A 15,507-nucleotide genomic window follows, 5' to 3' on the forward strand; every position below is an offset into this window, starting at 1 on the left:
TTTTAAAATGTTTGAAGAGAAGGTAGCTTTGCTCGGAAATCAACTCAGGTAGCTCTGTGGTCTCTCCAATTTGTACATTTGATGGTTTATAACGCTGAAATTCATTTGGCTCTTCAAACTCAATCAGAGCTAACAGCATTCTTAGTTTTGTTTCAGAAGGAACTTCTTTATCCCCAAAGGACAAAACACAGAGTTGCGGAGTTAAGTACGTATGGCGTCCCATGCTGAGAAGCAAAGCATTTCCAATATTCTTACTAACTTTTCTCAATGCATAGGCTGTCTGGATAGCTTTCAAATCATTGTAGGGAGCCAGAAATCCTAAAAAACTTTTTAAAAACCATGGAACATAGCAAATTGCAATGAACAAACTTGCATCCTTCAACTGCAGCACTTCTTTTTCTGTCAAGATATTACTGATATCTTTAGTCATATAAAGAGTCAGGATGTAGATCGCATCTGCTAAAAACCTTGCCTCATGGCAGGCGCCAGGTTGATGGAACTTAAAACCTTGTACTTCCACTCCAAGGAAGAAGGAGGCAAGCTTACAAACTATACCATAATCATTCCTTGAAAACACTATATCAGTAGTTGCATTAGTCAAAAATGTCTTAGCTTCCTCTTCAACAGTGCGAAGAAAAGAGACAATCTTCAGATCATCTCTTTGCCAGTCCAATTTACATAAATTTTTCACTTCATTCACTTTCTCACAGATTTCAGGCCACTTGTTCTTTAGCTTGACATAAAGAGCTCTTCTTGGACCTTTAGTTTTCTCACCAGTAAGGGCAGCCATATAGTGAGATACATGTACTTCATATATGTGTCTCCTACACATTATCCACAAAATTGGTAATTTCAAAATATCTGTAAGAATTTGGACTGCTCCATTTACTCCGCCTGTATTGCTTGCAGTTGTATCACAGCATATACCAATGATCTGCTCTGTACATCCGTAATATTCTAAAAGATTGTGCACTTGTTCTGCTTGGTCAACTCCCTTTGAAGAGGGACATTGAACAACACCTAAAAGATGGTCTTCCATGGTATCGTCATCCGAGGAACTCACTGAGACTGCAAGTCGCTCAATTTTTTGGATAATGTTAAGCCCAGTGGTAATTTGTTCCATTTTTATATGAATTTCGAAATAATCAGCTTTTTAACTAAATTTAAACTAAATGTTACACTTGCATCAAAAATCTATGAAGTCGTTATTCCCTCTCGTATAATATTTTATCTAAGTTTACCGTTACGGCTTTTATAACCGTTTACACAAGAATTTCTTCGTGCACAAATTAGAATTCCTTCATGCACAAATAATTCCATTTAGAAATTTTTTCCTTTAAAAAAAAATATCTAAATGGAGTTATTTGTGAACCAATCCATGGGGAATTATAAGAACTAATAATATTGTCCATAGGGAAAAATATCAATCTCTAACAATGTTCACAGGGAATGATTCTATTCTTTAATAATATCCTATGGGAATTATTTGTGTACTAATTATTACATCATATTAAAACATATTGAAATACTAGATAGCGCTGTTTTTTAGTAAATACACATAAGTGTACAAAACCGTAAAACTCAGAATTTACATCTATCACTTCTAGTCATTAAAAAATTAAAAAAAAGATTTTGGTAGCTATTTAGGACCTATAGAATGGGGATCAGTTGAGAGCACATAGAGATTTTAAAAAAAGTGTGTTTTTGGGACACCCTAATATATATATATACATATATATATATATATATATATATATATATATATATATATATATATATATATATATATATATATATATATATCATATATATATATATATATATATATATATATATATATATATATATATATATATATATATATATATATATATATATATATATTGTTGAATTTGATAAAGAAGGCTGCATATAAACTTTTTGTTTTATATATATTCGATATAATTATATTTTTACAATATTTCGCTGACCTATAGAAGTCAGCATCATCAGGTGTAATAAAAACATTACAAAAATTGTTACGAAATTAGATAAATCAAACCGTCAAAAAAGAAGACATTACAGGCATAAAATAAAAATATTGTAAATATATAATTATATTGAAATATATTTAAAACAAAAAGTTTACACACGGCCTTCTTTATCAAATTTAACATATATAAATATCGTATAACAAGAATATGATTTTGAAAGATTTTATTACTGCTTTTTACATCAAAGAGATTCGCATAAAAACGAAGAAAAAAATATAAAACTTGAAGATACGAAATACAAAAGAAATATCTTCTTCAAAAAAGAATAGAAAATTTAAAGGTGAAAATATAATAAATAAAAACAAGAGAACTTGGATACCATTTTGGTCAAAATTTTAACTGACGCCATTATATTATTTAATAAAAACTATTTTACGCCTGTAATGTCTTCTTTTTTGATGGTTTGATTTATCTTATTTCATAACAATTTTTGCAACATTTTTATTACACCTGATGATGCTGACCATTATAGGTCAGTGAAATAGCAAAATATATTATTATATCGAAATATATTTAAACAAAAAGTTTATACGCAGCCTTATTTATCAAATTCAACGTATATAAATATCATATAACAAGAATATGATTTTAAAATCCTGACTTGTAACCATTCTCACATCTAATTGTTTTTTTTAGTACGCACAAGTCTCCAGACTTAACACCGATAAAAAGAAGGGAAGTAAAAACCTTACTTCTTCATTCTACACATTCTCAGAGAGAGATAGCAGCAATTGCAAGTGTTTTAAAGTAAGTAGTAAGCCAAATTAAAAGAAAAATTGATACAAATGTGCCTCTAGAACCAAACCGTGTTGGCAAAAGTGGCAGAAAAGGATCACTACTTGATGTTGTGACTGTAAAATAAGAGACATCTGTCTTAAAACAGAAAAAAAAGTCAACTAGCTACAATGATGAACAAGGAAGGAATTAATGTCTCCAAATGGACGATTCAGAGAAGGTTGGCTGAAGAGAATTTGTCCAACCAAAAAACCACATTTAACTGAAGCCATGAAAGAAAAAGCGACTGGAATGGGCTAGAAAACACTAGCATATGACTATTGAAGACTGGAATAGAGTAAATATAATTTATAAAATTGTAAGAAACCAGAAAAATTTAAGGTAAATAATTTAAAATATCTTTGAAATGTTTTAGAGGTCTGCTTCTCGGACGAATCAATATTTCAAATTTTGATGGACAAAAGCTCATTTGTTTGACAACGCCCAGGAGAAAAATTCCATCAGAACTGCCTTTTGGACAAGGTTAAACATCCTGTGAGTGTAATGGTGTGGTCTGTGATCTCAGTCAAGGGTATGGGCTGCCTTTGCTTTGTGGAAGGGACCATGAGGCAAAACCAATACAACCGAGTACTGGAAAACAAGCTCCTGCCCCAGGTCCAAGAATGGTTACCTGGTAATGAAGAATATAAGTTCATGCATGATTTAGTATCGTGCCATAAAGCTAGAAGTGTTACAGCATTCCTATCTAAAAAAAAGTGCGCTTTTTCTATGGCCACGGAATTCACCTGATATTGCCAAAGAAATCATCACTACCAAACAGCAATTGGTAAAAAACCTTATAAGAGAGTGGAATAGCAACCCCAATCTCCAACACAATGCAAAAGTCTGCATAGAAAGCATGCCCAGATTACAAAATATTAAGATTATTACCTTATTTGTTACGTTAAAACTTTTTATAAAAAAATAAATAGCTATAAATAAGTAATTATATTGTTTTATATGTAAATAAAGCTCTCTAACAATAAAAACAATAAAAAAATAACTACATGATACGTATTTATTCATTAAAGTAGTTTATACTTTAAAATTACTTAAAAAGTAAAGTGTCCCTAATAATTTGGCAACCCACTGTGTATATATATATGTATATATATATATATATATATATATATATATATATATATATATATATATATATATATATATATATATATATATATATATATATATATATATATATATATATCAAAATAATCTTAAATAAGTTTATCAAAATAAAATATAGACCAACTTAAAATTTAAACAAAACTTGACTAAACAAATCGTTTGGTTGTGTCTGATAAAGGGGTATTAAAACTCCCCCCCCCTCCCACTCCTTGCCTTCCCCTAGAGGTCATTTAATCAAAATCTTTACTTAAATTATTGGATCAAGAAACAACTAGTGTCCTTTATTAAAAAGCATTATAATGACAATAAATTCCAGTTTAGGCCTTATTTCTGGGGTTGGCTACATTGCATTATACCAAAACAATGGTGTCATACTCAAATAAAATTTCATAAACTGTGGCCACTCACCAAAAATCCCAAAATATCCCATAACTGAGGATTCATAACATATTCTAAAAAAAATTGTCTGCAAAAAACTGGCAAAAAACGAAACAACTTTGTAATAAGATAAATACTTTCCACAAGAAAGTTGACTTAAAGAATAATGGAAATGTATAATTTTCGTAGATTTTTATTTAAATGTGCTCAAAGCTTATGTAATTAGATGTATTGATATATGCCTGTGTGTGTGTGTGTGTGTGTGTGTGTGTGTGTGTGTGTGTGTGTGTGTGTGTGTGTGTGTGTGTGTGTGTGTGTGTGTGTGTGTATATATATATATATATATATACACACACACACACATATTAACTAAATTTATTTTACATTTTTATTTATGCATAATTTATATATACATATTAACTAAAATTATTATCTGTATTTCTTCAGCATGAGTGCTCCATGAATGATATCAGAGTTGTGTACTGTGTAAACATAAGCAAAAAATGCCTTGATAAAATAAATAAAGAAATAAAAACTAAATTAAATTTGAACCAGTGGAAAATCACCTCTGAAGTGATCCAGTGGTTTAAAAACATACCAAAAAAAAAATACTGCATTTTCCTCCAGTTTGACATTTGTTGATTTTCACCCCACTATCACACGTAACATACTAAGCAATGAATAGAGTTCGCAAAAAACCTACAAACATCAGCAAAGAAAGCATTAGAGTCATTAACCATTGCAGAAAGTCCTCGCTGTTTTTTAACAACAAAACATGGAAAAGAAACTTTGCAATGGACTGTTTGAATGGTGCAGAAGTTTGTGAACTAGTAGGCTTATATATACTAAACTCGCTATCCACAATAATAAATAAAGATGACATTGGATTATACCATGACGATGGTCTGTGGTAATCCACAAAAAAACTGGCTCACAAATTGATTGTTTATGAAAAAATATTATTGAAGTTTTTAAAATAGTAATACAAACAAACCAACTTCCAGTCAATTTTTTAGATGTATTTATCAACCTAGAAAAAAATCTATTCCAACCTTTTAAAAAACCAAATGGAAAGCTACTTACATCCACACTGATTCCAACTACCCTCATCAATACTTTAAACAAATTCTCACCTCCGTAGTGACAGACTATCACAAAATTCTTCAAATAAAAACACCTTCATCCTATCTATACCAGAATATGAAGAGTAACTAAGAAGAAATGGCTTGAAAAAAATAAAAAATTAAAATAAAAAAAATAAAATATGGTTCAACCCCCCCTAAAGTAAAAGCGTTGCTACCAATGTTGAACATATCTACCTAAAATTAATCGACAAATATTTTCCAATATCTCATCCTCTAAATAAGTTATTCAATCAAAATACAATTAAAGTGAGGAGATATAGCTGCACCAAAAAATATTGACAAAATAATAAAAAGCCACAACAAAAAAATTAAATCTAAAAATTCAAATGAACACCCACCATGCAACTGCACAAACAAACAAAACTGCCCAAAGAATAGAAAATGTAGAACCTCATATGTTATTTATAAATGTATAGTGTCACCCCCTAACATTCAAGAAAAAGTATATACTGGCTTATCAGAACTGCTAAACAAAAAATCTGTAATAATATCAAAGTGTCATCACGAAAACAAGATTTGACAACCACAAAGCCAAAGATTAGGAAACCGAAGGATTGAAGCACGCTTGCAAACAATAAAAAACTTAGTAACTATTTCTGCACGGTTTTTTTTGTGTATAATTAAAAAAAAAAAATTTTTAACGAAATAACATAATGTATTTTTTACCTGATGATTGCTAACGCATGAAACTTTTAGTAATAAACATTATGTAGTTATTTTTTACTTTTTCATAAAACATATATATTAGTGATGTACCAATTAATCAGCATCAGCTTAATCGGCCAATTTCTGCACAACCAGAATCGGTACCTGCCTTTTTTTTATTAACTTACGATTTTCCAGCTGATGACATTTTAGTATTTTTATCCTGCATTATTATAATAATTAAATAATAAATAAACATTATGCATTACTTAGAATTTTTTTGAGAAATTGTTTATTTTGACTTTGTTTACAGCCATGTTTGTTTATTTTTAAGATGATATTTATAAGCTTTAATTTAACAGCTGATTGTACTTATATATTTATTACAATAATAATTAATGTACCTATTTTAGCATTGTTATCTATATGTGTGTAAGTATAGCATCTATATTTTATATGATTTTGTTTAGATATCTAAATTACTAATAAATTGATAAAGAACTCTGCTTATCTAAATATCTAAATTACTAATAAATTAATAAAGTAAACTGCTTATCTTTGTACCATTTTTGTTTTAGTTTTTTTTTACTTTTCATAGTAAAAAAAACTAAAATATGTATATTTTTTTAACTGAGTTTTTCTAATATCTTTCTAAAATAATGGTTTGGCTCTGATTTGGGTCCAAGTATTTGTTTACCAGTACTGATTCGATGAAAAGGTTTACATGATTTAAAGTTGTATGGTTTTATATTTAAAAAATTTTATAATTAGTTATCTCATCAGTATTGGCATCAGTATTGGCCTTTTCTCATCAATCGGCATCAGTATTGACATCAGCCACAAATGTGCTATTGGTACATCACTACTATATATATATACATACATATATACATATATGTATATATATATATGCACACACACATATATATATATATATACATACACACTTATATATATATATATATACACACACATATATATATACACATATATATGTGTGTATGTATGTATATATACATATATATATATATATATATATATATATATATATATATATATATATATATATATATATATATATATATATATATACATACATACACACACTAATACATCCAATTACATAAGCTTTGATTAACTAAAAATTGGTTGCATACATCAGTAATAATAATGCTCTTTATAAACTAATACTCTCAATATAAAGTAAAAATTTTGAAATCTGTTGACATACGCACCTTTTACCAAGTCGTGTATGATTTCTGAAAAAAATTCAACAACTTTAGTGTTTTGCAATCGTGATAGAAGTATCGAAGCTCTGGCTAATGTAAAATCACCAGCTAAAATAGATTGTTTTGATGTAAAAATTTGATTAATAGAAGGTTTATTTCTACGTAGCACAGCATCATCTATAACATCATCATGAAGAAGACTAGCAGTGTGAATCATTTCAGCTATCATTGCCATTTTAAGTTGACACTCAAGTAGATCACTATCAAAAAACAAATATAGTCAATTAAATTAGACTTAAAGTTATTGGCACCACCATACCATTTTCCAAACCCAGTAGGCAAGTGGTAGATTGCTTTCCTTAAGTAGGTCTCAGAAATGATCTAAGTAGTCCCAATGTTAAGTAACTATTTTGAGCCTCACTATTATATATAACACATTAAACATAACTACACCTAATACATCAATCAATTTATCTATTGTGTTAATTTTTTTAACTGACTTTTTTTTTTTAAAGATTTTTATAAGTCTTCATTGTATTAAAAAAAAAGTTTTTATAATAGCTTAGATGGAGCATGTTGAGAGGATAAGTATTTTTTTAATTAGCTATTTGTTAGGATTTGATTTATTTGTAATGCAACAGGAATTATAAGAGTTTTGCATATTTTATTTGTAGATTTTTTTATTTCTAAGATTAATTGGGAATTAAAGACTCATGAAGATTCATTGGAAGGAAGATTCATCAGAAGTGAGATTCATTGGAAATAAGATTCATTGGAAGTAAGATTCATTGAATGTAAGATTCATTGAAGTAAGATTCATTGAAAGTAAGATTCATTAAAAGTAAGATTCATTAAAAGTAAGATTCATTGAAAGTAAAATTCATTGGAAGTGAGATTAATGGGAAATAAGATTCATTGGAAGTAAGATTCATTAAACGTAAGATTCATTGAAAGTAAGGTTCAATGGAAGTAAGATTCATTGGAAGTAAGATTCATTAGAAGTAAGATTCATTAGAAGTAAGATTCATTGAAAGTAAGATTCATTGCAAGTAAGATTCATTGAAAGTAAAATTAATTAGAAGTAAGATTCATTGGAAGTAAGTATCATTGGAAATAAGATTCATTGGAAGTAAGATTCATTAAACGTAAGATTCATTGAAAGTAAGGTTCAATGGAAGTAAGATTCATTGAAAGTAAAATTAATTAAAAGTAAGATTCATTGGAAGTAAGTATCATTGGAAGTAAGGTTCATTGGAAGTAAGATTCATTAAAAGTAAGATACATTGGAAGTAAGGTTCACTGGAAGTAAGGTTCACTGGAAGTAAGATTCATTGGAAGAAAGATTCAATGAAAGTAAGATTCATTGAAAGTAAGATTCATTAGAAGTAAGATTCATTGGAAGTAAGTATCATTAGAAGTAAGGTTTATTGGAAGTAAGATTCGTTGGAAGTAAGATTCATTAAATGTAAGATTCATTGAAAGTAAGGTTCACTGGAAGTAAAATTCATTGGATGTAAGATTCATTAGAAGTAAGATTCATTGGAAGTAAGTATCATTGGAAGTAAGGTTCATTGGAAGTAAGATTCATTAAAAGTAAGATACATTGGAAGTAAGTATCATTGGAAGTAAGGTTCATTGGAAGTAAAATTCATTAAAAGTAAGATACATTGGAAGTAAGATTCATTGAAAGTAAGATTCATTGAAAGTAAGATTCATTGAAAGTAAGATTAATTGGAAGTTAGTTTCATTGAAAGTAAGATTCATTAGAAGTAAGATTCATTGGAAGTAAGTTTCATTGAAAGTAAGATTCATTAGAAGTAAGATTCATTGGAAGTAAGTATCATTGGAAGTAAGGTTCATTGGATGTAAGATTCATTAAAAGTAAGATACATTGGAAGTAAGGTTCACTGGAAGTAAGGTTCACTGGAAGTAAGATTCATTGGAAGTAAGATTCATTAGAAGTAAGATTCATTGAAAGTAAGATTCATTGAAAGTAAGATTCATTGAAAGTAAGATTCATTGAAAGTAAGATTCATTGAAAGTAAGATTCATTGGAAGTAAGATTCATTGAAAGTAAAATTCATTAGAAATAAGATTCATTGGAAGTAAGTATCATTGGAAGTAAGTATCATTGGAAGTAAGGTTCATTGGAAGTAAGATTCATTGGAAGTAAGGTTTATTGGAAGTTAGGTTCATTGGAAGTAAGGTTCATCGAAGATTCATTGGAAGTAAGATTAAGTTTGAATCTCACTATAAGTAGTATTATTTTTCAGCACAGTTTTATAGGTAAGCACTTATTTATTTCGATTTTTTAATATTGAAATGTTAACATTAAAAAACTTTAAAAATAATTTTTATTAACAATATTTTTTTATTTTCTTTAGACAACTTTATGAATCATATTTTAGTATCGTTATCATCTTAAACAAATATACTTTTTATTAATTGACAAGGTTAACCTTGCAGTTGAACTAAGTGACAGGGCTAACTTGAATTTGTGTGTTTTTTATAGCTAAACAACATGTTGTAGGTTTTTGGAGCAGCAATTCTTGGTCTTCTACAGGATTTTTCTAAATTAATGTCATCTGTTGACTTGTGTATGCACTGAACGTTATCATGAACAGTTGTCTCAGATATCTTTAAACATGTAGCAATGTCAAACATGTAGCTTGTTGTCTCCCATTAAAGGTTGTGATGAAGACCAGTCAGCCAAACTTATTTTTCTCTGTACTGATCCTCAATGCTTTATGCCTTCTCTTTCATAATATGACTTAGAGGAAGATGAATGAATGATACTTTCTCACTTTGATTTATATCCTTTGATGGTGAGAGGTAAGATAGACCTTAAAAAATTGCTTTAATTTTACCAGACGCTGATCAAGCTCTTCCAAAAGATGTAAGACAACACATTAAAATGCTCTCAATGTGTTTTTCTGGCTTTCAATTTCTTTCCAGGCATAAAGATGGCTGTCAATATTTTCCTGGCAATGTGATAAAAACTTCCCTCCCAAAAGTCAACACATTTTAGAAATAGTTAAATTCCTTGGTTGCCAAGAACATGATGTTTCAGACTTTTGAGAAAGAAATGTAACCTTGTTTTTTTGAGTTAAGATGTTTTTCTCTTGAAGCATCTCCAGATGTATGAGATACATCTCCTCACCGCTTTACAGATATCTGCAGTTGTATAGTTACATGACAAAGTGCACAGAATACTGATTCTGAACCATCAGAGCTTTATTTATGCCAAGGATACTCAGATTTTTATTTTGTAAGATATTTTCTTGAGTTTGACTCGTGCCTAATATTCTAAAACAAATAAAATCAGAACCAACTAAAAAAAAAAAAATAATTGTTTTTCCAGAATAATGCCAAAATTTCAAAATAATGCCATTTTTACTAAAACTATTATTAAAAATATCACACAGTTACTTTACTTTGAAACTGGGATTGTTACTTTTAAATTTAGATTTTAAATCTGGATTACGAAAGTCTTATACGTGACGTTTGTTTGCCCAATAATTGAATTCGCGGTTCCAGTGTGGTCCCCTCAGCTTAAAGGAGAAATAGAACTGCTCGAGAAAGTTCAACACAGGGCTACGAGACTCAATCCGACTCTGGCAAAAATGAAATACGAGGAAAGACTGGAGATTCTTGGCCTCAGCCCATTATGTGAACGCAGACTTTGTGGAGATTTGATCCAGACTTATAAGTTATTAAATAAGATTAAAAATGTGGACTTTTTAAACGGTTTCAAGCCTAATGATTTTTAATTATCTAGAGGAAACGGTATCAGGTTTGAACGCGAAAAAACAAAGTGCAACTTAAGACACTCATTCATTAATAACAGAATAACAAAACCATGGAATAAACTACCTAAAGATATAGTTAATGCAAAATCAGTAAACAGTTTTAAAGCACAATTAGACAATTGGCTCCTTTTAAATAAAATTAATACTGACACGGCTGTCTAAGTGTGTTATCAATACACACACTCGTCGTCTTCGGGCGGCTACAGCATCTACTACTATTACTACTACTACTACTACTACGCAATGTCCCTTAAATGAAAGATTGCATTCTTCAAATACCTATATTGATGCAAAGATTTTGACAGGTATTTCAGGTGGCAAATAAATATTTGTTTATCAAATTTATACTTTTGTTCTAAAACATTATCAGTTTCCTGTCCAAATGGTATACTCAATGAAAATAAAATAAAGCAGGCCTTGTTTTAAAGCATTACGGATAGAGCGATTTACAAACGCCTTAAGTGATTATGTAAGCAGTAAGCGGTTTCGGTTAGGCGACTTTTTATCATTTTTTAACTTTTAAATTATTCTATAAACAGTAAGATAAAAGAAGTAATTAATTTTTAAAAAACTCACACTAACTTTTGAACTATGTTCATGTAAAAAAATTTGTTACAAAAGTTTGAATGACAATGTTTGATATAAGCGCTATTTACTAATGAAAAAAACTCAAATAAAATTGAAAGTTCATTTTTTTTTATTGTAATAATTGATTTTTTAAGCTTGAAGCAAAGATCATAAAAACATAATTTAATTTTGATAAAAAATATACACCCTCTATTCCGAAATGCTGTTTCGATTTATATTCAACGTAAAGAATTATTGAAAAATAAATTGTGTTGTTATGGGAGTATGATTTACTAATTTAATAAAAATATATATTTTTATTCTGATAAAAAAAATATATATATAATTTAATTTAGATTTAAAAAATATATAATTTAATTTTGATTTAAAAAATAAATTTAAATTTATTAAATTTATGCTTAGGTTTAACTTAACTGTCAAATCTATTTAAAAATATTACTAAATATTATTCAATATTGAAATTTTATTTGTTCTTAAAAAAATTAGCTCATTTTTATCGCAGTTGTTTTTTCCTTTCTAAACATTTTTTTATTACTCAAAATTAAATTTTAAATAGACGACTGCATTAAATATTTGCACAAAATTTAAGTTAAACTTTTTTTTTATAACACAAGTTAAATCGCAGCGAATATTTTTTAATAAATGATATAATATTAAATTTAATTAATTAGTATTAAAAAAAAAAATAATAATAAACATTCCCTTATAGTAATAATAAAAAAGAAGTTAAATAATATTTAACTCGTTTTGATGTCATTAATATGTTTTGCAGTAATTTAAAAAATTTAGTCTTTAAAAAATTAAAAAATAAATAGAATTTTATGACATCAAATATTGTGTTAAGCTAATGTATTAAGCATTTTTTACTTAAAACAAGGCCTGATAAAGTCAAGGTCAAATGTTTGATAGGGTTGGTGTATATCTTAAAAGACTGTGCTTCTCTCATGGCCAACAGTATGTTGCATGTTCAAGAACAGGATCATTTAGCAGTTTTTAAAGTTGATAAATGTATGGTAGGGGAAAAATGTTGAACAAACCTTATACTTTCTAATGTTCTTAATCAATAGTCTTTAGATTTTTTTTTCAAAAATCCAACATTTTAACTCCAATGACATTACTTAACATTTTTTTATCTTGGATTTTGACTAATTTTTTACAGTTTAGGGAATTATTTCAACTTCTAACATTAAGACATACATTGTTAAAGATTAAAGAAAAATGAGTATTGGGATAAATCCAGACATGTTTGGCACTGTTGATGCAGTATGGGTGTCCAAAAATAAACACACCTAAAAGATTATTTACTTCTTTTTTCTAAATCAAAGTATAATAAAGAGAAAAAATGTTGTCTTTTTTAATTCACATTCAGCAGTGCATGTGATGAATAAAGTTGCCCAGCGTGATATTTCGTGCTCGTAATACTGAGATATGTTATCAACAAGCATGATTATGCGTGCTCGGCATTAAGTCCTTCAGAGTAATATTCAGAATTGGAAATTGGTTGCCATGGGGCCATCCATAAACAATGTACATAAGTATGATGAGAGGGTCCCTCAAAAGAGTACCAGTGCATACAAGGAAACGGGTGGACAATTTTTTGTTTAAATTTTTTTATGTGAAGTCCGGGAAATGAGACAAAAAAGCTTTGGTTTTTTAGTTTATGCATTTGTCTATCTACCGGAAAAAATATGTTACTGCAGCTTTGATATTAAATAAAATTGAATATCAAAGCATTTTACTAAAAGATGACTACATAATTTTGTTTCCTTTTTGGAGTTAAATTAACATGCTTGATTGCGGACATTCTAAACAACAGAAACGTTTTTAATCTAATTTAAAGATTTAAAAAAAAAAAAAAGATTACGAATATTTCTTTAAAAAAAAAAAAAAAATTAAGAATATTTCTTTTATACACAAAAGATGTGTGAAAAATCAAAAACAATAAAGCAAAAGAATCTTACATTTTTACAAAATCTTGTTGATTAAAACTTTTAATTCTTCGAAATTCAATCAAGTTTTAATTTTTTAATTTAAATTTTGTATTCTCATTGGGACAAGACGTTTTGAAATTAGTAAACATTCCATTCTATCTGTTAGCAGTAATGACTTCATAACTTTTCATTCATTGTTTGTACAAAATAGAGAACTGCTTTCTAATTTAAACTGAATGCGCCATTTAATTATTATCAAGTGAATAATATTTTATATAGTTGATTATATATAGTAGACTAATATATAGTAGACTAATATATAGATAATATATAGTAGATTAATATATAGTAGACTTATACTAATATAATATATATTATTGTAAGTATATATATACTTATACAAATATAATATATAAATAACTTATATACTGACGTATATTTTGAGAAATGCGTTGTGAAACTAGTAACATAACATTTTTTCTTTTGTTGTTTGTGAGCACGCTTCAAAAAGTTTCAATTCAAAGTTAAATAACAAATATATTTGCTAAACTTATTGTTTATTGAAACTTTTTTTTTTAATTATTTTAAAAGCTGTGTTAAGCTTTTTTAATAAATAGACTTTAATATAAGCTTGACTGATTCAAAGATACCAGTGAAAGTATTTAGTTTATTAACTTATATTTGACAAAAAATATTTGATATTCCAATGTTTTGATGTTTTTAATATTAAATATAATAGTCATTAATTAAAAGAATGTCATCGAACCTGTACAAAATTGAAGCTTTAATTGAAGTTTGATAAACTTTTTTTGCTAGATATTTGTAAGATATTCATAAATATTACGCTAGATATTTATAAATATTAAACGAGATATTTAATTTTTTAACATTTAAGTTTGGAATTTTCATAGAAGTGTTGCAAGTTTTGATATTTTATTACATAGACTTTTATGCAATTCAAAGTAAAAGTTGTAGTTAAGTGAAGTTTTTTGTCAAATGGACTATAAAAGACTATATGAGTTAGCAAATGATTCGTCTAAACCAGGGTACAATTAAGCAGATAATATGATAATGTTCAACTGGAAGTTAAAAAAAAAACATACTGGATTTAGCTTTCAAATAGAAGAAATAAATCATTTTTAATTTGAACTTATATCGCATAAATTAACTTTGAAGTATGTCACGCATAAATTATGGGTGACACACTTTATTATGAATATAACTTCTTTATTTAACAATATGCAAACTACTACTGTTTAAATATATTTTGACTTCAGCAAAAAAATTTTAATAAAAATATTTTCTATAAAATCAACTTATAATTTTCTCCCTTGTAAGTTCTTCAGACAAGTGCGATTTTTTACTCTCATAACGAAACTAGGGAGTGCTATTTGTTGCGCCCAGAAGGTCATTTGCGAACATGTTTCACTTGCAAGGAGCAATTACTCTCGCTTAATCACAAGGCCTGATTCAGTAAATAGTTTAGTTAGTACAAATTCTCTGTTTATTTTAGCTAGTTTATTTTTTTCGTTTGGAAAATACAATTGATTAAAAATAATTGCACAACATTTCTATCTTAAAACTTAGTTACTAATTGAACAATAGTTTAATAAAAATGAACTAAATACTTCTTGCAAAACTCAGTTTGAAGACAACTAAAAGTATAACAAATTAGTCATCTTTAAAAAAACAGTATGATGTAAAAAAATTCATTTAAAGTGATATTTTCAATTCAAAATTTCTATTAAGTAGAAGTATAAAACTCTTGAAATTTTTTTACACATTTAAAAAACATGTATTCTTTGTCTGATTGGATAACAAAAGTGGCATGTATATCTTTCCTTTAT

General features: G+C 27.8%; 1 protein-coding gene across 1 annotated transcript in view; it reads right to left on the reverse strand.

The window, feature by feature from the left end:
- LOC100197234 (all trans-polyprenyl-diphosphate synthase PDSS1) overlaps window positions 1–15,507 on the reverse strand; it is a 28,874-nt gene that overhangs the window by 3,897 nt on the left and 9,470 nt on the right. The window contains exon 4 of the mRNA XM_065810375.1: window positions 7,339–7,592. Within this exon, the coding sequence (XP_065666447.1) occupies window positions 7,339–7,592 (254 nt within the window). The remainder of the gene's footprint in view (window positions 1–7,338; window positions 7,593–15,507) is intronic.

The sequence above is a fragment of the Hydra vulgaris genome, chromosome 11 (genome assembly GCF_038396675.1).
Source record: "Hydra vulgaris chromosome 11, alternate assembly HydraT2T_AEP".
In the NCBI taxonomy this organism is placed as follows: domain Eukaryota; kingdom Metazoa; phylum Cnidaria; class Hydrozoa; order Anthoathecata; family Hydridae; genus Hydra; species Hydra vulgaris.